Source organism: Tauraco erythrolophus, chromosome 19 (genome assembly GCF_009769465.1).
Source record: "Tauraco erythrolophus isolate bTauEry1 chromosome 19, bTauEry1.pri, whole genome shotgun sequence".
In the NCBI taxonomy this organism is placed as follows: domain Eukaryota; kingdom Metazoa; phylum Chordata; class Aves; order Musophagiformes; family Musophagidae; genus Tauraco; species Tauraco erythrolophus.
Genome location: NC_141483.1, coordinates 1,635,102 through 1,659,489, shown reverse-complemented (window position 1 = coordinate 1,659,489; position 24,388 = coordinate 1,635,102). Strand labels below are relative to the sequence as shown.

General features: G+C 66.9%; 3 protein-coding genes across 3 annotated transcripts; all 3 read right to left on the bottom strand.

Annotated features, from left to right (window-relative positions):
- Positions 1–2,104: 2,104 nt before the first annotated feature.
- Positions 2,105–3,646, bottom strand: LOC147527400 (uncharacterized). The gene is made up of 3 exons (XM_086623715.1): positions 3,610–3,646; positions 2,679–2,815; positions 2,105–2,545 (listed from the first exon to the last, which is right to left on the bottom strand). The coding sequence occupies exons 1-3, from the start codon at positions 3,644–3,646 to the stop codon at positions 2,105–2,107; spliced, it is 615 nt and encodes a 204-aa protein (XP_086479841.1).
- Positions 3,647–7,157: 3,511 nt separating this feature from the next.
- CASTOR1 (cytosolic arginine sensor for mTORC1 subunit 1) lies at positions 7,158–11,923 on the bottom strand. Its single transcript, XM_086623538.1, has 9 exons — positions 11,811–11,923; positions 11,651–11,721; positions 9,066–9,259; positions 8,784–8,916; positions 8,456–8,579; positions 7,710–7,823; positions 7,518–7,600; positions 7,304–7,398; positions 7,158–7,223 (listed from the first exon to the last, which is right to left on the bottom strand). The coding sequence occupies exons 1-9, from the start codon at positions 11,921–11,923 to the stop codon at positions 7,158–7,160; spliced, it is 993 nt and encodes a 330-aa protein (XP_086479664.1).
- Positions 11,924–14,058: 2,135 nt separating this feature from the next.
- TBC1D10A (TBC1 domain family member 10A) lies at positions 14,059–23,197 on the bottom strand. Its single transcript, XM_086623415.1, has 9 exons — positions 22,989–23,197; positions 19,757–19,856; positions 16,947–17,054; positions 16,519–16,625; positions 15,964–16,078; positions 15,624–15,689; positions 15,125–15,314; positions 14,668–14,822; positions 14,059–14,451 (listed from the first exon to the last, which is right to left on the bottom strand). The coding sequence occupies exons 1-9, from the start codon at positions 23,195–23,197 to the stop codon at positions 14,059–14,061; spliced, it is 1,443 nt and encodes a 480-aa protein (XP_086479541.1).
- Positions 23,198–24,388: the final 1,191 nt, after the last annotated feature.

Below are 24,388 nucleotides of genomic sequence, written 5' to 3'. Positions count from 1 at the left end.
AGCGCAGTGTTGGGCAGCACGGCGGGCACCGGCACACGGTGAGGAACGAGTGACTCCGCAGTGCCACATGACCAGGTCTTAGGATTTTTGACTCAGCAGGCCCAGTGGCGGTGGGGTGGCCCAGTCCTCGCCGTGGCCCCGGCCAGGTGGCAGGGACGTGGTGCTCTGGGCTGCGGTGATGGCCGGGCCCATGCCGGCGGCTGTGCCGGGTCACCCGCCACATGGGGCTGTGCGATGTGGCTCATGGCGCCGTGCAGTGTTGTGGCACAGCGTGGCACGGCGCATGCGTGGTGATGCCAGGCCATGCCATGGGAATGCCACACTTCGCCACGTCACGTGCCTTCTGCCACACTGTGCCACGTGCTACACTGTGCTGTGTCAAGTGCCACGCTGCGATGTGCCATGTCCTGTGCCGTGTGCCACATCCCATGCCGTGCCACACTGTGTGCCACACCAGGCCAGGTCCCATCCCACCTGGTGCTGCCATCCTGTGCCACGCCACGTGCTCTGGCGAGGACAACAGGCACAACCTGACTGTCGGAATACAGCCCCTCTCTGCCCACGGACACTGGGACACTGGGACACCAGGACACTGGGACACTGGGACACCAGGACACCAGAATCCCAGGACACAGGGACACCAGGACACTGTGACACTGAGACACCAGGACACCAAGACACTGGGACACCGGGACACTGGGACACCAGGACACTGGGACACCAGGACACCAGAATCCCAGGACACAGGGACACCAGGACACTGGGACACTGAGACACCAGGACACCAAGACACTGGGACACCAGGACACAGGGACACAACAACTCAGCGGCCCACGGGCCGAGGTCAACACTTTATTTCCTTCTGCCATTATACAAAAATAAGGGGGTGCCGTGAGCCCGTGGTGGGCGCCACCCTTCTCACAGTACCAAAAAATATTGATATTCATAAATAAAACCTCGTCACATTCATCGTTTGACATGATACAAAAAAAAGTCATCGTAAAAAATAGATATTTATATATTAAAAACCTGTCCTTAAATATGTCTTCCCTCTGCAGGGACGTATTAAATTAACCCCAAGATTCAATAAATAGCACAACCACACAAATATTAATGTATAAATTAGTGGGGAGGGGGTGGGTGCCGCCGCCCACTGTCACAGTGCGGTGGCCAGAGCCGAGCCCCCGCCTGGCACTGAGGGCACGGGGATGCTCAGAGCAAGGGGGTCCCTGAGGACATGGGGGTGTTGAGGGCATGGGGACAGCAAGAGCATGGAGACACCAAGAGCATGGGGACACTGAATTCATGGGGACACCAAGCTCGTGGGGACACCGAATTCGTGGGGATGCTGAATTCGTGGGAACACAGAGAGCATGGGGACACCAAGCTCATGGGGACACCGAGAGCGTGGGGACACCACGCTCACAGGATTCCGCTCCCAGATGCTCTCTGGGGTCAGCAAAGCCAGGGCAGAGCCGGGGTGACAACGCTGGTGACACTTGTTGGTGCCAGCAGCGCTCACCATGGGCTGGGGCCATACCCTGCCGGCAGCGCGGCGGGTGCTGGGTGAGCGGCTCTTAGTCAGGCCGGGTCACCGGACACATTGAATCACTGGAAAATCCGGCGGGGCTTGGGGATGAGGGCCGGCTCCGTCCCGCAGCGCTGGGCACCCGGGGGACACCCACATTCACCTGAGCGGCGCCAGGGCTACCGAAACGTGGGGCAGCTGGCAGGAGCGGCGTGGGGCTGTCCTGCAGCCAAGTGGTGGCGTGGGGACAGCTCGGTCCCCGTGGCAAGCCGAAGTGACGGGAGGTGGTTTGGGTGCAATTGTGTCCTCACCAGCATGAGCTCAGAGGGTCTCCATGGTGAGTCCCGGCCGGCGAGTCTCTGTCCTGGGGATGGGATGGAGACGGGGATGGTGCGGGGATGGGATGGAGCTGGAGCTGGAGCTGATGGAGCTGGAGATGAGGATGGAGAGAGCTGGAGATGGAGATAGAGATAGAGATGGAGATGATGGAGATGATGGAGATGGAGATGGAGATGGAGATGGAGATGGGGATGGAGAGTTGGGGACAACTCCGGTGATGGCAGGGCTACACTAGGATCATCCAGACAGCCGCGAGCCCCGGCGCGATCTCCGCTTCTCCCGACGCACTCGGGTCTCCAGCTGAGTGTTGAGCTTGGCCATGAAGCGGGAGTAGCTCCAGAGGATCCGACACCCCTCCAGCTTCTGCCGAAAGACCTTGGTGGGTGCCGTGGGGCCGGGCAGGGGCTGGTGGCCGGGGCTGGGGTTGTTGGCCGGGAAGAGCCCTTCCAGGTTGCTGAGGAGCCCTCGCACCTTCAGGTGGGTGCTGGCCAAGCGGCGAAGGATTTCGGCCCCGGGGGGGTTGAGGTCGCGCTGGTGCCGGGTGATGTCCTGCAGCGCCTGTGCCATGCGGGTCATGGTCCCCCGCAGCCCCCCGGGCCCCGTCACGGGTCCCCGCAGCCACTCGGGAGGGCGGTTGGTGCGGCAGATGTGGTTGATGGCCAAGTGCTGGTCCTGCTCCTGCCCGGGGATGGAGGGGAGAAGGTCAGGGATGTGAGACGGGAACAGCACGGGGACCCCCCCCACCATCAGCCCCGTGTGCCCCCACAGAGGGGACAGGAGCGACCCCCTCGTCCCAGGGAAGGAGACTCACGTAGAAGGTGAAAAGCTCCTGCGCGTCCTCGGCCATGTGCCTCACCAGCGCCTGGATCTGCTGCAGGGTGGGGGGCTGCAGGGACCGCCCCCCTTGGCCCGGCACCGCCCAGAGGATGAAGAGTCCTTTGGTGACAGCTGGGGAGGAAGAAGAGGGAGATGAGGGGACATTGGGGCACAGCCGGGTGCAGGGAGGCAGCCCCTTCTTTGCCACGGGGAGAGTTTGGCCCCGGGCACCCATCACCCTGGCATCAGGCCTGGAGGCAAGAACGGTGTGTGCCAGACATGCGTCCCCTGTGCCGAAGTCCCTGGTCCCACTGCAGGGACAAGCCTGCCCCTGTGCCAAAAGTTTGCTGGGGACCCAATGGGGAGGAGGAGGAGGATGAAGATGCCACGGAGCAGCCGGGGAGCAGAGTCCAGCGGCAGCGGTTGCCCCGGCACCGCCACTGCAGAGGATGGGACAGTGGTGACGCTCCTGGCTCAGGCGCCTCAGCTCCGGCCGGCCGCTGTCCCGGCCCCGCGGTCACCCACGGCCGCATGCCAGCGGTGACTTCGGCTGCGGCGCTGGGCCAGGACGCAGCACCCAGGGCACAGGATCCGTGCCACCAAACCGACCCCTGACCCTCTGCCGTCGGTCCCCAAACTGACCCCAAAGCGCGTCCCCTCCTGCCCATCCCACAGCATCTCTTCTCCCCTCAAGACGAAGGAAACCCCACGGGGTGCCCATCTCCGGCGCTCCCTGTCCCACGTCCCCATCGGGAGGTGACACCACCGCGGCGCAGGGGACACAGTCCCACCGACATCTGCGGCGGCACGCCGACTCGAGCCGCGTGCCAGCCCCGCCACCGCGCTCCCTCCAGCGGATCCAGGCCCGTTGGGCAGAGCCGGCGCGCGAGCCAGAGGGTATCCGCGGGACGCCGGCGCGCACCTACCTGCCAGCACACCCAAGGGCCGCCCGTTGTGCCGCATGGCCGGGCCGGGCTGTTTCGGCACGGGGCTGCCGGCGGCGCGCGAGCGACTTCCTTACTGCTCGGCGATGGGGAAGCTGGCGTTTTAAAGCGCACCCGTTCGCCCCCACCTCCGACGGAGGCACCCGGACCCAACGGAAAGCCAGAGAGAAGTGAAGCCGTGCCCCGGGGGCCAATGAGCGGGGTGAGCTGCCCCGGCGGGAGGAAATGATGCCGGGCAGCCCGTGGGCTTGTTCTTCGATTCAGTTCCTCGAGGGAGTCCCCAGTGGGTCCAGTCCCACCACTTGTCCCAGCTCTGGTGGCAGCAGCGCCGCTGGATCCCTATGACGGGGCTTCTTGGGAAAGGGTCGCTTTGAGTCACTCCGGTTTCGCTGCTCGGCACCCAATGAGCTGGTTGAACCGAAAAGTGCCTCAGCTGCCCCGAAACCCCAGTGTGAAAGAGGGCAGTGGCAGGGCTGGCACATGGGGACAGGGACTGGCATGTGGGGACAGGGGCTGGCACACGGGGATGGGAGCACTGGCCACATAGGGACACCCGTGTCCCATCACGAGGGGTTTTGCATCCTGATTCCGGCTGTGGGAGCTGAAAACCTGCCCTGGGAAGAAGGGTGGAAGGATGGAGCATCCCGGCACGGCGGCGCTTTGGAGGATGCTCCACCCGTCTGGCTGCTCGTAGCTGCCCACCCCTCCGGGTGACCAATTCAGGTCCTGACGAAGCAGGGGGGCACCGGGCAGCACGGAGCAGCCCCTCCGCCCGGCAGCACCCATGGGTGCCCCTGGCGAGGAACCGCAGCTGCCCAGTGCCGAGCGGCTCCATCAGGACCTGGGGTGTTGCCCAAGGACACGGGGGCCGAGGGCGGCGGAAGCCCGTTACGGGCAGCGCTGCCCTCGCTGCCACATCAGGCTTATGCAATACACCCACAGGAGAGCCCGGCGGGCACGGCCCCAGCTGGTACGGCACAAGGCCTGGCACAGCCTGGGTGCTGCCGGCAGCACCCGCTGCAAACCCCCTTGCACCCCTCAGCTCCCCTCTGCTGGCGGATGAAGCCGGGCACCAACGGGTTCCGTAAAAACGAGGGTATTTCATCAGCTGTTTGAGACGCGTCGCGATCCGGTTGATTTCGGTGACCACCCAAAGTTGCCGGTGCCGAGCAGGGGGAGCCGCCCCGCGCCGAATTTGGACATTTTCGAGAGTTTGGCAGCGGCGCCGGGGGGACAGCCCAGAAATAACGTCTGCTGCGGGGCAGAGGAGCGCAGCTGTGACTCACTTCCAGAAGAAAGGTTTTCTTTTCCCAAAACTTCCCCTCTCCAACCACCCGGTGACCTGCAGGGCTCCCGGATGCGGGGCCGGCGCTGCTTCCTCCACCAGCTGCCTCCTCCTCCTCCTCCTCGGGGCGTCCCCGGCAGGGGTGGTGGCTGGGCTGGGTTCGGTGGAGCCGGAGCAGGCAGGGCTGTGGCCAGGGCAGCCCTGGAAGGGTGGAGGAGCCGGGAGAACTTCCTTCTCTCTCCGCACCTGCTGGACTGAAGCAGTTTGTCCGTCTATCTGTCCAGCCAGGTAGGCCGTTAGCCTGTCTGACCACCTACCTGTCCGTCCAGCCATCCACTCATACATCTCTCCACCTGTCCACCTATCCATTCACCTCCCTGTCCATTCATCCATCCAATGAATCATCCATCCATCCATCCATCCATCCACCTATCCATGTGTGTACATCCACCCACCTGCCCATCCATCCATCCATCTGCCCATTCATCCATCCATCCACTTGTACATCCATCCATGTGTCCGTCCGTCCATTCATCCATCCATCCATCCATCCATTTCTTCCACCCATCCACCTATCTATTCATCCTTCTATCCACCCATCCCTCCCTCCATCCCTCCACCCACCCCTCCATCTCTTCATCCATCCCCCCGTCCATCCATCCATGCCTCCATCCCTCCCTCGCTGATCCCAAGGACCCTCCAGTGTGTGCGATGCCATGGCAGGACCCCCGCATCCCCCAGCCGGGTGACCAGGACCACGTAGACGGCCCTCACCCCTCCTCAGATCCCTACAGCCACAGGCAGCCCCGGCCCCGCCTCCTCCCAGGGCTTGGCACAGGGTCCCCGCTGGGCCGGGCAGGGAGGAGGCCACGGTGGTGGCCACCCTGCCGGAGGAAAGCGGGTGGCAGAGGACTGTGCAATACCCCAACGGGGACAAAAATAGCGCCGGTGACCGCATGGGCCGGCTGCAATTTCTTCATCGCGCGTCACCAGCGTCCCATGACTCCGGCCAAGAGCGAGACAGGAAAGCGAGCGGCCGGGGAGGCTGCAGGAACCCGCCGAACGTGCGGGAGCTGACGCAGGGAAGATGCGGCCATGACCTGGGGGACGCTCCCACGTGGTGCGTGGCGGAGCGGGGGCTGGTTTTGGGGGGCAGGATGGGAGCAGAGCTGCCCACCTTGGCAGGAAAAAGACCCCCAGAGAAGTTTCTGCCGCGCTTGCGCTCCCGCCGAGTCTCGCTCGTTGACCAGGTGCAGCCTCCCGGGGCACCCAGGGGTTGGGGGACCCACTGTCATGGCCACCGATGCCCCCAGGCACCCCAGGAGGGGACAGCCCCAACCCAACGCACCCCACTTTGCCGGGGGTGCTGTGCTGCCCTTCGCGCCTCAGTTTCCCTGAGACTGTAGGAGCTGGCCTGGTAGGAGGAGGGCAAAAATGGAGGAGTGAGGCTTGTGCCTCAGTTTCCCCAGGGCTGGTGACTTGCTTTTTTTACCCAAAATCTGTGGCAGGTGAGCTGGCCCCATCCTGGTCCCCCCATGGCGACATCCCAGTGCCACTACCCCGGGCAGCAGCTCTGGGCCACCCTCCCCGCCAGGTCTCACATGGAAATAAAAATAATAGGACTTTTATTGACTTATCGAAAACTATGTGACAATACAGCTTGGGAGGAGTTGGGGGGTCACCGTTGTCCCCCCACCATACCTGACAGCCCAGGCAGGGACATGGGGCCACACCGGAGGTGACACAGGGCTGGGGCTGAACCGCAGTCCCCCCCACCTCTGTCTTGGAGATTTTTGGGGTGCCAGGGGAGAGTCCCAGCTCTGGGGATCCTTTCATCCCCCGATGGGGTGTCAAGTCCTGAGCATGACGGCCACCCCCCCTCACCCAAGGGGACCACTCATGGGGACCCACATAGGGCGTGGGGACACATCCCGCTGCCGTGGCACATCAACCACTCTCTGGCACGTCCCCCCCAGGCAGGTCCCTGGGGACACCCGCCGTCCTCCCGCTGCCCTTCAGCCTCGCCTGCAGCGGTGGCACAGCAGGGGCTGCCCCTCGCCCCCAAGCCACTGTCCCACTGCCACGAGCCCACCGGGTCCCTGAAGCCACCATGTCCCCAGCAAACAGGGAGCGACGCCGCACCCGGCTCTGCCCCGCACCGGCGTGGGGGGAGCCTTAAAATTCCGAAATAACGAACATGAGGGGGGAAGGGAAGAGGCCACGGTGCCCCGGCGCTGGGCCACCGCTATCTGCCGCCCTCCTGGCGCTGCTGCAGCAGCTGGATGACCTCGACGATGCCGTCCTCAGGCACCTGCCAGGGCGAGAGGGGTGTCAGCCCCCGCCAGGGACACCCCAACAGTGGTGGGTGCCCGGGGAGGGGCAGGGGCTCACCAAGGCGTGATCGAAGTTGAAGGTGCTGATGTAATATGCCGAGATGTCGGCGGCGGCCAGCGGCTCGGCGATCTGCGCCACGATGCCGCATTCATCTGGGTAGGCAAAGGAACAGCGGGGTGAGCGGTGGCAACGCCGTGGGGACAGCGTTTCCCCTCGGGAGGTGGATGGTGGCATCAAGGAGGGGGGACACGGGCACCGTGGCCACGCTCACCGAAGCCCAGGGGCTGCCCGCCGATCCGCACCATCCGCCACAGCTCCCCCGTCGAGCTGGTCAGCAGCAGGTCACTGGGGAACCTGAGATGGGGGGGGGGAACCTGAGTGTAACACCCCTCCCTCCGGCCCCCCGGAGCCCCCAGCGCCGGGGACGGACAGACAGACGGGCAGCCCCGCGGCTGGCACCTACCGCTTCTGGGTCTCGGCATCCATCACGATGGAGATGTAGCCCTCGATGAGGGAGAAGGCAAAGAAGGTGATGGAGTCGAGGTCCTGGCTGCTGGCACCAGCCTCCCTCGGGGGGCTGCGGAGCGGGGTGGGGTGCGGGGTGGAAGAGAGTTGCAGGGAAGCGTCACGACCCCCCCGAAATTGGGAGGAGAAGGGCTCGGTGGTGGCACTGAGCACCATGTCGGGGTGGCAGGCGGGGACGGGAGCGGGTGCTACCCAGAGGGAACACAGCTTGTACCACCACTGGTTTGGGGGGCGGTGGGTGTCGGTCACACATAGGCCGGAGGTGACACTGGCTTTTGGGACATTCCCAAAGCACCACGGTGCCTCCAGAGCAGCAGGGTCCCACCAGAACACACCTGATCCTGGGTGACACAGCCGGGAGCATCCCCGCACCTCAGCGCCGTTCCCACTGGCATTTTGCAACTCACCCTCTCCTGCTTCGCAGTCCCCCCTCCCTGGGCTCTGTGGTGATGGGGGGCTCGTCCCCCAGGTCACCTTGGGGCTCCCAGGTCCCCTAGTGGCAGCAGGACCCGTGGCACCCATGTGGCTGCAGCCCCCAGCACGCTCGGTGGGACAAAACCAGTTTGCAAAACCCACCCAGAGCTCGAAAAGCCACCGGGACGAGAAGGGGGGGACACGTGTCACCACGGGTTCAGATGGCACTGGGTGAGGGGCCCCGGCCGTGTCCCTGTCCCCGGGACCCACCTGTGGGAGTAGAAGAGGACGTCGATGAGCATGGTGGCGATGGCGGGCAGCGTGTCGGGGGCCACGGTCAGGATGCAGAAGCGGGTCTGGGGGCTCTGCACGGGGTGCAGCGTGGGGCTGGCAGCTGGCGGGGGGGACACGGCCACCCGTCAGGCGTGGGGACAGCGTGGGGACAGTCCCGCAGTGCCACCCCGTGGCCACCGCAGCCACGGCCTGGCAGCTCTCAGGGTGCAGGGGTAGCACCCGCAGGAGCTGGAGCACCCCGGTGGGGACAGGGTGGCCCTGGGGAGGGGGTGGCCCCGGGGGACGCACGCTTGGCATCACTCACCCGCTTTGGGCTTGAGGAAGCCGTTGCTGACGTCGTCGCAGGTGACGGGGACGCACTCGCCGCCCTCCTCCTTGTAGATGTCGAACTCCCCCGCCAGCGTGTGGATCACCACTGGCAGGTCCCGCTCCCGCACCTGGCCGGGGGGGCAGGATGAGGGCTGGTACCGTCCCCCCCATCCTGCCCCGCACTGGTTGGGGCCAGTGGGGTCCTCACCCAGCTCTGCCAGTGCCGGCACCCTGGTGGGACCGGGCACCGCCAGCCCCGTCATCACCCAGTGCTCACCAGGATGAAGTCGGTCTGGTAGGTGGAGAGCATCAGCACTGAGACGTGGTGCTCGGCCAGCGGCGCGATGACCGACCGGGCGATCTTGGTGACGCCGGTGGCCTGGCAGCCCGAGGGTGCCCGGCCATTGGAGACGACGCTGAGCACCAGCCACGTCGAATCTGCCACCTGCATAAACTCGGAGGGCGGCAGCTCTGTGAGGGATAAGGGGAAACTGAGGCAGGAGGTTCACCGGGGCTCGGCGTGGCTGAACGGAGCTGTCCGTGCCGTGAAGCTGGCACTGGCTCAGGCACCACCGGTCACACTGGCCCCCAGGAGACGAGCTGGCCCAGCAGAGCCAGGACAGGGTCAGCCCCAAGGCATGGTGCTGGAGACGATGGTTTAGGGGCACAGACCTGCCCTGTTCACAAGTGCAACGCGCCCGACAGGCCTCAGCCGCTCCGTGCGCCTCCGACTTCAGCCATAGGGATGAGCCGGGTCGAGGCTACGACCCCCCCCAGCCCAGGACGCGTCGCTGGGATGGGTGCGGGGGGGTACGCCAGGGCCCTGGGGCCACCCAGCTTATCCCGTGCCCCCCAGGAGCCCCCAGCACCCAGGGTGCTCGGGGGGAGAGGACACGAGGTCCCCGAGGGGATGAGGGAAGGGGCACCCCATTGTCCTGGGGGTGCCAGTGCCTCGTGCCAGCCCAGCGGGGAAGGGTCGAGCCCCGGCTGGGCGGGGGCCAGGGCTGCCTCGCAAAAAGCAGCTTTTTTTGGCAGGGAGGGCACACGCTGGCTGCTCCCCTCCTGTCCTGGGCTGGGCTGGGGGGCTGCGGTCGCTCATGCATCCCCCCCTCCCACCCAGGAGAGGGGCTGGCGCTGCCAGGGTGCCCCAGGACCCGCCACCCTCTCCCCTGGGCACCCCTTCCTCAGCCCCCAATGCTCCCTGGAAGGCACAGGGTGGGGTGGGCACCCAAGAGGTCCCCAAACCACTCCCCCCACCCAGCAAAGGTGGGAGGCAGCAGCCATGGGAGATGCCCCGCACAAGCACCCAGCCCTTCGGCATGCCAGCTGAGAAGCCAGACTCATCACACCAGTGGCAGACGGGAATTCACCCCAGGGAGGGGTCCAGCACCCATGGACGGGGGACCCCATGGTGGGACGGGCTCTGCACCCCACTCCCGAGCCACGGCTCAGGGCAGGGCGGGAGTGGGGCCGGATCCGGGGGCCTCGGCGGGTGTTTCCAGCGCCTGTTCCTGCGCAGGAAGCACCAGAACGGCCTCGGCTCAGGCCCAGGGCCGAGCTCCAGGGCCAGCAGGGGGGGGACACATGGGGACCGTCCCCCCCCAGCCCAGCGCTCGCCACTTAATCGCTTTTCAACATCACCCTGGGCGAGGGTGCGAGGGGGACCCCGCTGTCCCGTGTCACCCACTCTGAATCCCCACGGGAAGAGACAGGGTGCAGTGCTCCTCTGCTGGGGTCCCCTTCCCAGCCCCGCAGCGGGGGGACGTTGGCAGCCCCCAAGTCCCGGGGGTGGGGGGGTACACACGGCACAGTGGGGCCACCGGCTCACAGGACCATTGTTCGGCACTTCCCGCCCTCCCCTCGGGATTGAGGAATATTTGTCCGCAGGCCCCGAAATAAAACAATACGTGGGGAACGGCTCCAGCTCGGGATGGGGTGGGAGGTGGGAGCTGGATCCGGCCAGCAAGTCCCTGACAGCTGGAGCGCTGCCCCCTCGCTCCCTGGGGCACGTCCAAGGTGCCAAGGTGCGGCTGGCTCCCGCGGCCGCCGCAGGAAAGTTTGGGAATGGGAAGCCAGGACAGGAGCCAGCCCCTCTGGCACAGCCCGTCAGGCCGGTACCCCCGGTAGAACCGGTGGTGAGGCCGATGCACGGCACATGCTGGGTCATCAGTGGTGGGGATGTCACCAAATGACACCTTCCAGGGAGGGGGACTGGTCTGGAAGGGCTCAGCCCCTCCCAGAACACCCCAAAACCTGGTCCCTGCTGCCAGGCAGCACCCCCAGGCAGGGCTCACCCCCGCCATCCCCCATGGGTACAGAATTGGCCCAGCTTTGCCGAAGTGCCAGCCGGCCCGGGACCTTGTCGGGCAGCAGGATGAGGTGAAAGCAGCCACAGACAGGATGGCAGCAGTACCCTACGTGGGCAGGAAGCCCGGGGTGCTGCCCATGGGCATCCCAGGGGGTACCTGCCCCCTGCCTGGAGCAGTTGGGCTTTTGGCTGGCACGGGGCTCCTGGCAGACCATCCCCACCGTTTCCACGGCCTGATCCCACAAGCCAGTAGAGACACAGCTCTGCCTGGGAAGGGGTTATTAGTGCACAGGCAGCCATGCCGGGAGAGCATTGGCTGGGCAAGCTGGTACATCACCAGCGCAGGTGCCACAGGGACGGCAGCTCCGTGGCCAAGAGCCCCGGGGATGGGCACGTACCGACGGAGCTGCGCTACATGCCAGGACTTGCTCTCTGTAGCCCAGACCCAGCGCGTCGCTGCGCTCGGGTGGGCTGAGAACGTGCACAACTCGTGTCTGCGATGCCACCTCGCCCTGCAAGGCACAGGGTGGCCGCGGCAGCCACCGCACGGTTACCTTTGAAGCCTTCCTCGTCCAGCATGATGGTGTAGTCCTCGGGGGTCTCCGTCAGGCTGAAGAACTTGCACCTGAAGAAGAAACCAATGTTGCCGACCCCAACCCCGCCGCCTCCCGGGGCCGGGCACCGGAGGAGGAGGATAGGGGTGAAGGCCGGTACCGGCAGCGCTGGGGCAGGAAGAGCAGCTTGAGCAGCGGGTGTGTGTAGAGCCAGAGCCCGCGGCGGGCCAGGCTCAGCACCCGCACCCGGTGCTCCAGGATGTGCAGGTCCATGGCGGCCGCGCCGCACCGGCCCCCGCCACCGCCGCCGCTATAAGCGCGGCCCCGGGCCCGCCCCGCGCCGCGGGAGGGGCAACCGGCCGTCCCGCCCCCGGCCCGCCCCGCCGTGGGACCGGCCCCGGTGCCCCGGCCCCGGGTTGCCCGGAGCACCCGCAGTTCAGTGTCCCAGGGGGCCCGCACCGACCCCCGACCCGCAGCCCCGGGGTGCCCGGAGCCCCCCCGGTTCAGAGCCCCGGGGTGCCCGCACCAGCCCCGACTCCGAGCCCCGGGGTGCGCGCACCAGCCCCGACCCGGACTGCTCAGCCCCCAGCAGCACCAGTCAGGCCGGGACCAGACCCTGCTGGGAGCCCAGCTGCCAGCCCACCGTACCCTCCCGCTCAGCCCCACCCCACACCCACCGGCTCGGGGAGGACGAGCCCGGACAAACTGGCCCGGCAACGGAGACTTACCAAAACCAAGGTCACAGCCCCCGAGCCGTGGTTTGCAGGGGCTGAGGGGGTGCCCAGCACCCCGAACAGGTACCATCCTGTGCCCCCCACCCTGGGAAAAGGGAGTTTTGGAAGGAGGATGGAGGTTTGGGCAGAATTCCAGCCTGGAGCGCTGGGGGAAGAGGGCCTCACGCCCTTTTGTGGGTGGAAAGCTGAGCTCTGGGAGGTGGTGGGAAAACTTGGGGGTCTCCTGGCTCAGTTCAGCCACAGGAGGGGTGACATGGGGAGAACAGGGGCAGGTCTGGGTGCTGGGAGGGGAGCTGACACCACAGCAGCTCCCCAGGATGCCCCCCCAGGGCCTGGCAGCCACCACTGCTGTGATGAGCTGGAGCAGGTCTCAGCGTCCTCTCGTTTACACTTCGGTGCACAGCGGGGTGATGGCAGCAGGATTGGGGACAGCACTGCCACAGCACCCACCACCCCTGGGACCGGAGCACCCCGGCGACATGGGATCCAGCCCAGGGTGACCACCTGAAGCTGGCACTGGTGCAGCAGAGGGTAGGAGGTGACCCCCATCATTCCATCCCATGCCACCCTTCACCCCGCAGCACCAGAGGGCGACGGGCAGACAGGGTGGGAGCCGAGGCGCTGCGCCTTTACACAATCCTGCTTTATTTACCCCTTTGTACAAAACCGTTTTTCCCCGCTTTATTTTACAAAGCCGCCCCCGCCGGCCCGTGGGGAGGTGAAGGCAGGGGGGTGGGGGGGGGGGGTGGGGCGGAGAGGGGACCCCACAACCAGGGAGCACCCGGCCGCTCGCCCACCCCATCTCACCTCCGCTGGGGCCTCACGGTGGGTGGCAGGGGTGGGGAAGGGCGACTGCTCCCCCCAAGCTGCAGGGAGCCCCGAGACGTGGGGGGGGGGGGGGGGGGGGGGCTTTAGCCCCCCCCAGTCGTGGTCTGGCATCAAATCCCGCTGCCTGCGGCACATCCTGCCCCCGGCTCCTGCCCTCGGACCCCGTCCTGCGACTGTTACTGCCACGGAGGAATAATAAATAGGCTCAGTGAGTAGGTAAATTGGGTACTACATATAGGGCTATAGCTTGATATATCCTCACTAGATAAAGTGGAGGGGGGGCCAGGGGTCCCCCTGGCTCCTCACATACCCCCAGTCCCCCTGCACCAGGCACGAGTGCTCAGGAACTGGGTCTGGGTCTGCCCGGCTGGTGCAGGGTGGGCAGAAGGGTGGGGGCTCCGGGAGGCACCCTGGGGGTGGTGGGTCAAGGGGCTCCGGGACAGGGAGAAGGGCCCAAAGGGCAGCTCGGCCCCCCCCAATTGTGGGGAGGGAGCTCAGGTGGCTCAGCCACCCCCTGCCAGGGCTCCCACCGCTCGTGGTGCCAGCACCCTGCCGGGGTGGGCATCTAGCACATACTGAAGGTGTCCCCTTTGGTCACCACACCCAGCCAAGCTCCCATGGATGCCTCCCCCCCGCCCCCCAAGCTTTGAGCCCACCCAGAGTAGGCACCCCTGCACACGGGGACCACAGTGTCCCACCTTGTCCCCACCCCTCCGAGCTTCGAGCCCCCAGCACTGGGTGCCAGGGGTGACCACACAAGCCCCCATCAGTGTCCTGGCGCCCGGGTCCGTGCGCAGCCCAGCTGAGCCCGGCTGCCCGGGGTGGGGACCCAACACCGCCCCGGCCCTACAAGTACGTGTCCTCGCTCTCCCGGGAGCTCAGGCTCTCCTTGGAATGATGGTGGGGGGAAACCTGGGGGTGCAGCAGCTCCCGGGCCGAACCGGGCGCCCCGTTGCCCTCGGCCCCAGGGCCGTTGGCGGGGCCGGCTGGGCTCTTTTCTCGGCTCTTCTCCTTGCTCTTGCGGGCCTTGGGCACGGGGGCGGGCCCAGGGGGGACGATGATGGAGGGGACGGGCTCCAGCGCCTTGCGGGTGGGGGGCTCGGCCTCGCTGATGGCCTTGGCACCGTGCAGGCGCGGGGGGGACTTGCACTGCAGCTCCCCGTGTGTCTCCCGCCACTTCTTCAGCTGGATGAGGTGCTCCCGCTCGATCTGACGCTCCGTCACCGGCAGCTCGATGACCTGCGGGGGACAAACTCGTGCCATCAGCATCTCCCCTGGCACCTGGGGCCGGTTGGGCCTTGGGATACCCCTCCAAGGGCAGAGGCAATCCCAAATCCCAGCCTTTTGGGGACTGTCCCCATGCCACATCAGCTCTGCCCACCCAGGAGTAGCCCAGTCCAGCAGCGTGGCCAACTGGGCAGCACTGGGCCCCCTGGACCCTCCCCAGCACCTCACCTCCTGCACCAGGAAGGTCTCCTGCATGATCTTGGGGCTGAGGGCCCTCAGCCTCTCCATGGTCTCGTACTGGCCCTGGCACGACTTGAGCTTGTCCGAGGAGCCCAGGGTGTGTTTGAGCAGCACGAGGCCCACCCGAAAGATGATCTTCACCCCTGCAAGGGGAGAGGTGAGGCAGCGAGCGCCCGGCGGGACAGGGTGGTGCTGCCACTATGTCCCTCAGACACTGGGGCGCCAGGTCCTGGGTCCTGCTAGCCGTCAGGACACGCACGAGGGTGCGTTTGGGATGTCCGTGCCCTCTAACCCCCAGGAAAAGAGAGTCCGCGCTCCACCGCAGGCACGTGGCCGCCCCAAACCTGCCCTACAACGGGTGCCACGTGCCAGGCACAGGCAAGCAGCCACAGGAGCTGCAGCTGTTCACTCCAGGAGGAGGACGGGGACGGTACGAAGCTTCTACCTTCGCAGAAGAACATGTCCCAGACGCGCAGGACGGAGCTCCAGGGCAGCGTGCGGGAGAAGGCGCACATGAACCACTCCGTCATGTAGAGGATGGGATCGATCTTCTGCTTGCTCAGGTGCTTGTAGGCCACGGGCGAGACCTTGTGCAGCAACGAGAAGAGGATCTGCCCGTCCAGCTGAATGGCCTCCTGCAGGGATGGCATCAAGAGCCCCGCTGAGCTCAGCCCGGGGATCAGCTCCCTGGCACCCAGCCCCGCAGGAGCAGCCCACCCTCCAGACGCGGCCATGGGAGCAGAGCTGTGCCCCACGGACACCCGCAGCAAAGCTACGCCGAGGCCCCCATCCCTGCCGCTCCTGGCGGCCACAGCACAACACGGAGACCGTGGGAGCACCCAGGATCTCCCTTCTTTCTCCAGGTGAGGCGCTGGGGGAGCTTTTGGCCTGGAGACATCACAGGTCCCTGCCACCGCCCAAGGCACCGCAGTCCCTTCACTCACCAGCTTCTCGCTGTAGTAGCCGGGGAGGTACTTCTCGCAGATCTGCACCAGGCACCAGAACGCTTGCTGCAGGCCAAGGGATGGCAGGTGAGCACCCAAGTGTCCCCGAGGGACATCCCTGCAGCCCCCATCCTGCTCCCAGGGACCGAGGGAGCGGGCAGAAGCCAGGCATACCCGGGGTGCAGGGCACCTCCCTGCACCAGCCAAGCTTTGGTGTAACAGGGGACCATGAGCCGAGCACCCTGCCCGCCAGCACCACCCCGAAGCCACCCACACGCTCCCACTGGGCCCAGCTTGGCGGCCACTGGGTCTCCCCGCCCTCCTGGCCGCATGCTCGTACCTCGGCCGGCATGTGCATGAGCAGGACGGCGGCGATGGGGGCCTGGGCCTGGCAGTAGCCCTCCTCCGGGCGGTACAGCGTGTACGCCTTCAGCACCCGAAACAGGTCCTGCTGCCTGCGGAGACGCCCCGGGGAGGGAGAGGTGGCAAGAGGGCACGGACACAGCCCAGCAGCCTCCCCACAGATCACACCACGCCAAATCACCGGTCACCACTCTTCCCCCACGAGCCTGGATCACAGTCCCTGGCTGGGATCCCTCTTCTACGCAAACCCAGGGCTCCAGGACACGATAACCACGACCCCTATGTCCTCCTGCTGCAGTAATTCCCACCCCACCGGGTGTCAGAGCTGGTGCCGAGAGCTGTGACCCACGTCCTGAGCTCCTGGGAAGCTGTCCTATTTTCAGCCCATGCCTGGATGCCCTGGGAACCGCGGGGTGTAAGGCCCACGGGGGGTACACCGCGGCTCCATGAGCTGGGACAGACAGTGCCCACCCCACCGCGCTGGGCCAGCCCAGTGACCACTGAGGCCGGGACACACAGTGGCTCCACTCACCCGTGGCCTCCGCGTGAGACAAACATCTCGTGGAAGGGGAACTGCCGATGGAGATCCCGCTCAATCACGTCTAGCCACTTGGGGTCCCCCGGGAGGAGATCCAGTTCCTGGGGAGGAGAAGGTTGGGGTGAGCAACCCCCCCACACTGGCACTGTGTCAGCCCTGCTCCAGCACGCAGTGCCCACACCAAACCCAAGGGAGCCGGCAGAGCTGCCACGGGGCTCTGCCCAAACACGAGCCCCATCGGGTTGTGGGTCAAGCCCATGCTGGTGGGACAGTAACCCCTTTGACACCCCCCCCCCGCACGGACAAGCACTGGGGACCCCAACAGACACCCCACCCTGGAGGGAGCAGGAGCCATCCTGGCACTGCCCCCCTGTGCCAGCGCACCCTCCCCCGCAGCGCAGGAAGGTCCCGGCAGGACTCACGTCAAACTTGCCCATGTTCTGCTCCAACTTGACCTTGCTCCCGGAGAGGTACTGCCAGGCACGGCCCCGCAGCGAGGGCGGGACCCCCTTCTGGCACCGCAGCCGGATCTGCGGGGAGAGACATGGCTGTCACGGGGGTGGGGAATAAAATCACGGAGCAGCGGCACCGGAGCTGCACCAGCACCAGGGAGCTGCCAGGAGCCCGGCCGAGGCTTTGTGGCTTCCAAACAGCTCCAGACAAGCCCGGCTCTGCCTCAAAGCAGGATCCTTGCTGGGAGCTGGAAACACTGGAGCCAAGGCGGGGAGTGGGTGGCTCCATCCCCACTCTGGCATGGCCCGCAGGAAGCACCAGGGACGCAGGGGAAGGGCTCTCCGGCCCCCAGCCCAGCCCTCCTGCTCACCCGTGGGGCCATGGAGAGCAGGGAGGTGCGCCATGCCGAGCGTCCTGGCCTTCCTGCCCGCTCGTCCTGGGCAGAAGGGCTGGCCTGGCATCAGCTCCATGCACTACCGGCTCCCAGGGCCGGCTCCATGCCCACAGTTGGCCCCCAGTTTCCAGGGCACCAGCCAGGACCAAAGTCCAGGCGAGGCAGCACCCGCTGGTACCTACCCAGCAGCATGGGGCCGAGCTGGCTTAACCCTGCTGCTGCCAGCACCCCAACGGGGACCAAAACCAGAGACTCCCACATGTCCCGTTCCAGCTCCCGGGAAACCAGCAGCACCGTCTCCCCACAGCCCTTGGCCAGAGCAAAGTGGGGCCCCATAAACCCAGTGCTTCCAGCAAGTTTACCCCACATAAAACCCTACAAAAACCCAGCACGGCCTCGTGTCCCCGCTTGGGCGGCACATGCCAACTGCCAGGGATACACTGGGGCTCTGCGAGCCGTGGATGACAGCTCCCAAAGCCTCCCCGGGCCCCTCCTGCCCGCCCAGAGCTCCTTTTCCCCGTTTGCTGGTGTAACTGGGGAGCCGGTGGCTGTGTTTTCCCAGCAGCCCAGCCCAGCGCAGTGGCAACGCCGCGTCCCCAGGAGGGTTTTGCTGCTCCCTTGCCGCAGCGCTGCTTGTTTCCCGGGGCAGGTCCTGAGCCCTGCGGGGCCTTTGTGCTCGCAGGAAACGCAGCAGGCGATGCCCAGGGCGGCTGCGGGCAGCTCCGCCGCTGCTGACGGCTCCTTTTTCCAGCCGGCTGCCCTTCCTGCTGGCTAAGCTGCCAGGAAGGAAGTTGCTGTGCTTGGGTTTCGGTTCGGCAGCCCCTCCAGCTGGCCGGGGCCAAGCAGCCCAGCATCTCGTCCCCTTGGCTCCATACCAGGTCCTGCCATCGCCCCCATGCTGAGGGTACCCGGCCCTCAGGATCCCACCGTGCCCTTCCAGGGGACTGGCAGCACGTCCGGGCTGAGGGCCGCCGAAAGCAAAGCGCAGCTTTCGAGAGTGGTGGGAGCTGCCCACGTGCCTGCCCTCCTTTGGTCTGGTTGGCAAGGGCAAGGAGCGGCACGGCGAAGGACGCAGGCCCACGGCTCCGCTGGGACATGGGCCAGGCGGGTGAAGGAGGGAGCGTTTCGGGATCCTGGAGCGGCGCAGGTGCGAGCGAGCCCGGCAGGAGCTGACCCCAGAGATCCCCGGGCCGACGGCCAAGCCTGGGCGAGGCAGCCAGAAATGCACCGGGGTTTTTTTGGAGGCACAGGGAGCTGCTCCGAAGCTGCGTGGCTCCGTACCAAAGCAGCCAGGCTCCTGCCAGCGCAGGGACATTCGACAGCACCTGGAGCCAGGCCTGGCACCCTTCCCTTAGCAGCCCCAGGGCTCTGGGCATGGAGCAGCTCTCCAGAGCTGACCTCCGAGGCTCCAGGCATGGATTTTTTGCTGCAAGATAGACCACAGAGCACATCAGCCCCCAGGAGCTCGGTTGCAAGCACGAGGGAGCTGCTCTGCCAGGCATTCAGCTGCCAGAGCTGAAGTTCACCCAAGCCTGGAGGCCACGCCGTGGCACGGCCAGAGAGCAGCGGAAACTGCCCGCGGAACAAAGCGCCCGCCTGCCGCGTCCCGAAAAGCTCTCCCAAATCCTCTGTGAGCGGCCAAGAAACAGATGAGGGATTCCGGCGTCGTTCGGCAGGCACCGAGCAGGGACGGCGCTGCGGGAGCGCAGCGCACGGAGCGGTGCCAGGAGGCTCTGCCAGCGGTGGGGGAGGAGGAGGAGGAGGAGGCCCTTCGGCCACTCTCCGGCACTGCTGGCCCGTGCCAGCAGCCTCACCGCTTCCAGCGGACACGCAGCAGCAAGCCGGGACTCGCTGCAGCCTGTCTCCGCCTCCCCCGTTCGCAGGCTCAGGAGGTCGGGAGAACCAACGGCCCAAGGCACGGAGCCTCCCCCAGCACACACCCCCACGGGTCTCCTGGGGACCCCGGCTTGCAGAGCAACGTCACGCACATCAGGCTCAAACGTTTCCTACCCGGAGCTTTCTGGGCCTACAAGATGCTCAGAGCAGAAGTTTCCATGACCGAACAATTCCCAGGGCTGCCTGCAGGCAGCCAAAGAAGCCCTAGGAAGGCTCCAGCTCGGCGGGGAGCGGATGGGAGCAGGAGCGGGCTGGCTCAGCCCCCCGCCAAGCTCCAGCTTCCCTCCTGCAAGGAGCAGCATCACGGGGAGGGATCAGTCCGTTCGAGCCACGAGCATCATCCAAAGGCAACCATGTCTGTCCGTGGGGACCCGGTGACACACAGGCTGCCCCAGGGGCACATCGCTGCACCCAGCCGGCCCTCCCTGCCGCCGCCTCTCGCCCGCACAGCTGTCCCGGGGCAGCCCTGGGCACAAGGCCGTCACTCACCTTCTTGTGTTTCTTGGCCATCCACTTGTCCCAGTTGTTGAGCATGTCCAGCCACTTGGACTCCCGCTGCCGCAGCACCTCCAAGGGCACCTCCTCCAGCCTGCGGGATGGGACGAGGCCGGTCAGCGCGATGCCAAGCCCTCCCTGCACCGCAGAGCCCATCCAGCTCCTCCAGCGCCCCAGGTGCCCCCCATGGCCGGCTGGCTGCCCTTCCCCAGGTGCAGAGCCCAGTTGGGACCCGCTTCAGAGCGCTGGTGTTTCGGCAGCTGCTCGACGCCGCCGGAAGCGCTCGCCACCCGTGAAATCACCGCGCCGGCGCAGCCCCGTGGTGCAGTCCCCAGCAGTTTGAAGCCTCTTGGGAGTAGCCTGAGCATCCCCGGGGACCTGTGCCCAGAGAGAGAAGGGCACGCCAGGAAGGCGAGGAACCAGGGAGCGCAGCCGGAGCCGTTAGCCGAGCAAGGTCGGATCGCCGCCGCAGGGGCTGGCTGCAGACAGAGCGAGCCGAGGCCATAAGCATCATGTCATCTGCATGGCCCCACTCACGCTCGCGCCCCAAAAACCTGGCGCTGCTCCAGGCCCGGCGCTGAGCCCGGCCGAGGGTCCCCCAGGACCGAGGGGAGTGTTTTCCAGCAACGGCTCCGCCGAGCCGGGGAATCCGACTTAACCCTGCCGAGGCAGGCGGGGACGCTGCCGCGACGCTGGCGAGGGGGAAGTTGGCACCACGGCCTCCAGCCCCACCCCCAGGCACCCTCTGCTTCATACCAGGGGGGAGCTGGGGCACAGACATCCCAGGGAGAGCAGAAGCTCCTTCAACCCGTCAGCGAAGAAGGGCCAACTTCTGCACAATCCAAGTCTTCCCAGGCTCAGCTCTGCACCACCCCACGGCTGTGCCAATCCCAGGAGCAGCCAGATCCCTTCCGAGGACTCCGCTGAGCATCCCCCGGGGAGGTGCAGAGCACCCAGCCCCACTAAGGACACACAGGCCCTGCATCTTCCCAGATCTCTCCGATTTAGGAGCTGGAAAGCAAGCGGCACAGAGAGCCCAGGGCCACATCCAGCTGGCAGCACTGCCCCACTCCCTGCCCAGCCCTTCCCTGCCCGTTCCCACCCACCGCAGCGGGTCAGACGGGGCCGAGCACGATTGTTTCGGAGAGCAAACTCTATCCGAAGGGATTCGCTTTGCTCGGTGTGGCCACCCCACCCTCCCCAGCACAGGCTGGGCACGGCCGGCAGCGCAGCCCAGCACGGGGACGGAGAGAGCGCTGGCACTGAGCCGTGGAGCACGGGCTGCCGCGGAGCACGGGCTGCTGGCGGAGCTGGGGCTCTCCGAGGCGTGGGAAGCTCGGGAGCGCGGGACGTTGGATACAGGAGCTGGCTGTGGGCCTGCTGGAGCCCAGCCAGCCCAGACTGGAAGCTGTTACCAGCTGATGGCTGCTTGGCAGCGGGCACGGACCGAGGACCAGAGGCATTTCAGATGGGCGAGGCGGGGACAATGGGGTGGGGGCACCCCAGGCCAGGAGGCAGCGAGGAGCCCAGAGCAAGGAAGGTGCTGCTCCACATCCACGCTGCGGGTGACAACCCCCCAGCTTGGCCCTTCCCGGTGCCCCCAGGCCCTCCACAGACGCTGGACATCCCGTTTGCCCTCCTTGTGCCTCCCCAAAATCCTTCCAGCTAGAGGGACCTGATTCTGCCAGCCATGGAGGGAGGCCATGCACTCCTGCTTATCCACTTCCAGACAGACAGGGAGCGGATAACAGTCCCGGAGGAGGGCAGGATTGGGCCCCAGCACATCCCCAGCGACCACAGCCACCATGCTGTCAGCACCCCCACTCGCCTCTGGCACCAGGAGCTCCATCCAGAGGAGCTGCTGCCTGCTGACCCCCAGAAACATCAATCCCAGGGAACCAGGGACAATATCTGGGACATCCAGAGTGCCCCCAAAACACAGTGCGTGGCTGGGATGGGGAGCAGCACCCCAGGCAGGAGAGGCCATCCCGTCCTACGGTGCTGAGCTGTGGACGCAGCGGGCAGGGATGGGGTTTATCACCCAGAACGATGCACCTCACCCAGCGCCAGCAACCAAACCTCTGGAGACTTCTCTCCCCACAGACCGGACGAGCAATGCCCACAGGCTTATGAGGGGCGAGCGCTTTCCTCCTCATAGATGGGGAAACTGAGGCATGGGGCCCAACCGACACCAGAGCACGCAGGTGGGCAAACCACCGGGGAGCCCTCTCCAGCCAACGTCCCCGCCGCGATCTCACGCCTCTCCGGGCATCGCTGCGAAACCGCGGCCAGGAAGGCAAACACCAAACACGCTGCCGAACCAGCTCGCCGGCAGCCCGGAGCGCATTCCTGGGTGCCGGCACCGCCCCGGGGCCCAGCACCTCGGGTTAGCACAGCCGTGGGCTGCTGGTGGCTGATTTCGGCTTCCTCCGCCGGCCAGCACCTCCTTGCCACGCCGCCTTCGCCAGCGGCCACCGACGCCGGTTCCGCTGGCAGGCGGCCGAACAGCGGCCCGGCCTCCCTCCGCTCGACGGCGGCCAAAAATACGCCGGAATCCAGCGCTTGGAAGGAGCAGAGGCCCGGAGGTAACCGGACACTGACCTCGGCGCTCCTGGCAGCTCCCAGCCATCCCTCCCGCGCCGGGCGCCGCTTTCCAGCCCTTCGCCCTCATCGATGCGGCAGGGATGGAGGAGAAGCCGGAGAAGCTTTCGGGGTTCACGCCCTGGCGGCTGGCACAGGCGATGCCGCCGGGTACCAGCCCCGGCCCTGGGCAGCAGAGCCCGGGCACGATCGCGGCGCTGGAGGGCTCCCGCCCGCGCAGCCCCCCCGGGAGCGGTTTAAACGCCCCCCCGGGGGCGCTGCCCGGCAAGCGGGGGGCACCGGGAAGACCCTCCGCAGAGGCGCCGGGGGCACACGCCACCCCCCGCTGCGGCACTGCCTCCTGGGCGGCCGCACGGAGCCAAAGCGGCCTCGGAGCGGCCGTGCGGCCGCTCGCCCGAGCCCCGCTCACCGCAACCCGCCCCAGGAGCCGCTGCTCTTCCGGGGCGCGGGCCCGAGCGGCGCCGGGCGGCCCGCGGGCCCAGGGCCGGCGGACAGCCCAGCCCCGCGGGCCGGGAAGAGCCGCTGCCCGCCCGGCCCCGCGGCCGAGGCCCCGCGGCGGCTCCAGCCGGGCGCAGGGCGGGTCCCCCCGGCCCCGCGACGCGCGGCCCCCCCCGGCCCCACTCACGGCCCCTCCGCGCTGCGGCTGCCCACGATGAAGCCGAACTTGTCGACGCGCCGCTCCTCGGGGCCGCCGCCGCCGTTAACCTCGGAGTCGGAGCCGAGGGAGCTGAGCTCGTCGCCGCCCGGCTCCGCCAGGCTCTCGCGGGTGCCGGCCAGGCTGTGGTGGCGGCTGCCGGGCGAGCCGGGCCCGCCGCCCCCGCGGCTCTTGGCCATGGCGGCGCGGCTCAGCGGCGGCGCGGCCGCTCCTCCATGCCGCGGCCACGGCGGCGGCCCCGCCCCCGCGCCGCGCCGCCATTGGGCGGGAGCCAAGCGCCAGCCAACCAGCCGCGCGGATGGCGGCGGGCACCGCCCTCCCCGCGGGAGGATTGGCCGAGCGGCGGGGAGGGAGCTGTCCGTCAGGGCTTGCGCCCGCCCCCACCGGTGCCAGCAGAAGGGGCGGGGCGACGCAGGGCGAGGGGCGGGGCCAGGCCTGGGAGTGGGAGCGCGCCGGGAGCGGGCTGAGCCGGGGTGGCAGCGGGGTGGCAGCGGGGGTGGCAGCGGGGTGGCAGCGGGCCCCGTGGGGGCTGCGCTGTGTGCTTACTGGGGCTCCGGGAGGGCTGTGCTGGGACAGTGGAACTAGGGCTGCACTGGGCACGCACTGGGAGGATCCGCTTCCCCTTCGGGATGACCGTCCTCCAGCCGGGGGACGCTTTGAGGCTGAAGGCGCGCCCGTTATTCCTTTGATAAGCACGCTGCACCCCAGCCCCGGGCATCCATCCCGGCGCCCCACAGCCAGACCACCGCCGCGGCACCCAGAGGCTCCCCCGTCCACCAACGGGCTCGTCACCTGCAGCCCAGCCAGGTTAAACGGGCCCGGCGCTTCCGAAAATAAAGGACAAAGGGATCTGCAAGCGACTGGGTGACAGCGCTGGGTCCGGGAGCTGTTGGGATCTGCCCCGGGTGAAGCCTTCCAGGGGCAGGTCTGCACGGAGGGAGCCACCGAGGCCGTCCTGCCTCTGGACGTAAGCCCAGTGCTCAATTTTCTCCCCGGAACAGCGAAGAACCGGGGTTTTGTTAGAGCCAAGACCCCTCTCAAAGCGGGTAAGGCGACGGGTAAATCACCGAAGGGCAATTTGAGGGAACGAAGCCCCTTAAAGTCAGCAAAACTCAAGCGACTTCCAGATTTTTCTGGCAGCCTGAGCCCTGCGGGTCGTCCCCGCTGGAGTGGAAGGCTCCGATAACTAGTTTTGTGCTGGAAACGCACACGCACAGGCTGTTACAACATTTATCAGTAATATGGAGATAGACACGGGCTGGCAAGGCTCCACGCACGCTATTTCTAGCAGGAAGTTTTCCTGCCGGAGCACCGGGCTGGGAGCTCAACCCTGCCAGGCTGGTAAAAGGGGCTTGGCTGAAAATGCCACC

Excerpts from the sequence above, each read along its gene's own strand:
- CASTOR1 (XM_086623538.1), bottom strand. The coding sequence starts at position 11,923 with ATGGACCTGCACATCCTGGAGCACCGGGTGCGGGTGCTGAGCCTGGCC. Across the intron at positions 9,260-11,650 it reads GGACGAGGAAGGCTTCAAAG|AGCTGCCGCCCTCCGAGTTT; the intron begins GTAACCGTGCGG and ends TATCCCTCACAG. Across the intron at positions 7,824-8,455 it reads GTCCTCTTCTACTCCCACAG|CCCCCCGAGGGAGGCTGGTG; the intron begins GTGGGTCCCGGG and ends CCCGCTCCGCAG.
- TBC1D10A (XM_086623415.1), bottom strand. The coding sequence starts at position 23,197 with ATGGCCAAGAGCCGCGGGGGCGGCGGGCCCGGCTCGCCCGGCAGCCGC. Across the intron at positions 16,626-16,946 it reads AGAACATGGGCAAGTTTGAC|GAACTGGATCTCCTCCCGGG; the intron begins GTGAGTCCTGCC and ends TCTCCTCCCCAG. Across the intron at positions 16,079-16,518 it reads GTCTCACGCGGAGGCCACGG|GCAGCAGGACCTGTTTCGGG; the intron begins GTGAGTGGAGCC and ends GCGTCTCCGCAG.
- LOC147527400 (XM_086623715.1), bottom strand. The coding sequence starts at position 3,646 with ATGCGGCACAACGGGCGGCCCTTGGGTGTGCTGGCAG. Across the intron at positions 2,816-3,609 it reads GCCCTTGGGTGTGCTGGCAG|CTGTCACCAAAGGACTCTTC; the intron begins GTAGGTGCGCGC and ends CTTCCTCCCCAG. Across the intron at positions 2,546-2,678 it reads AGGAGCTTTTCACCTTCTAC|GAGCAGGACCAGCACTTGGC; the intron begins GTGAGTCTCCTT and ends ATCCCCGGGCAG.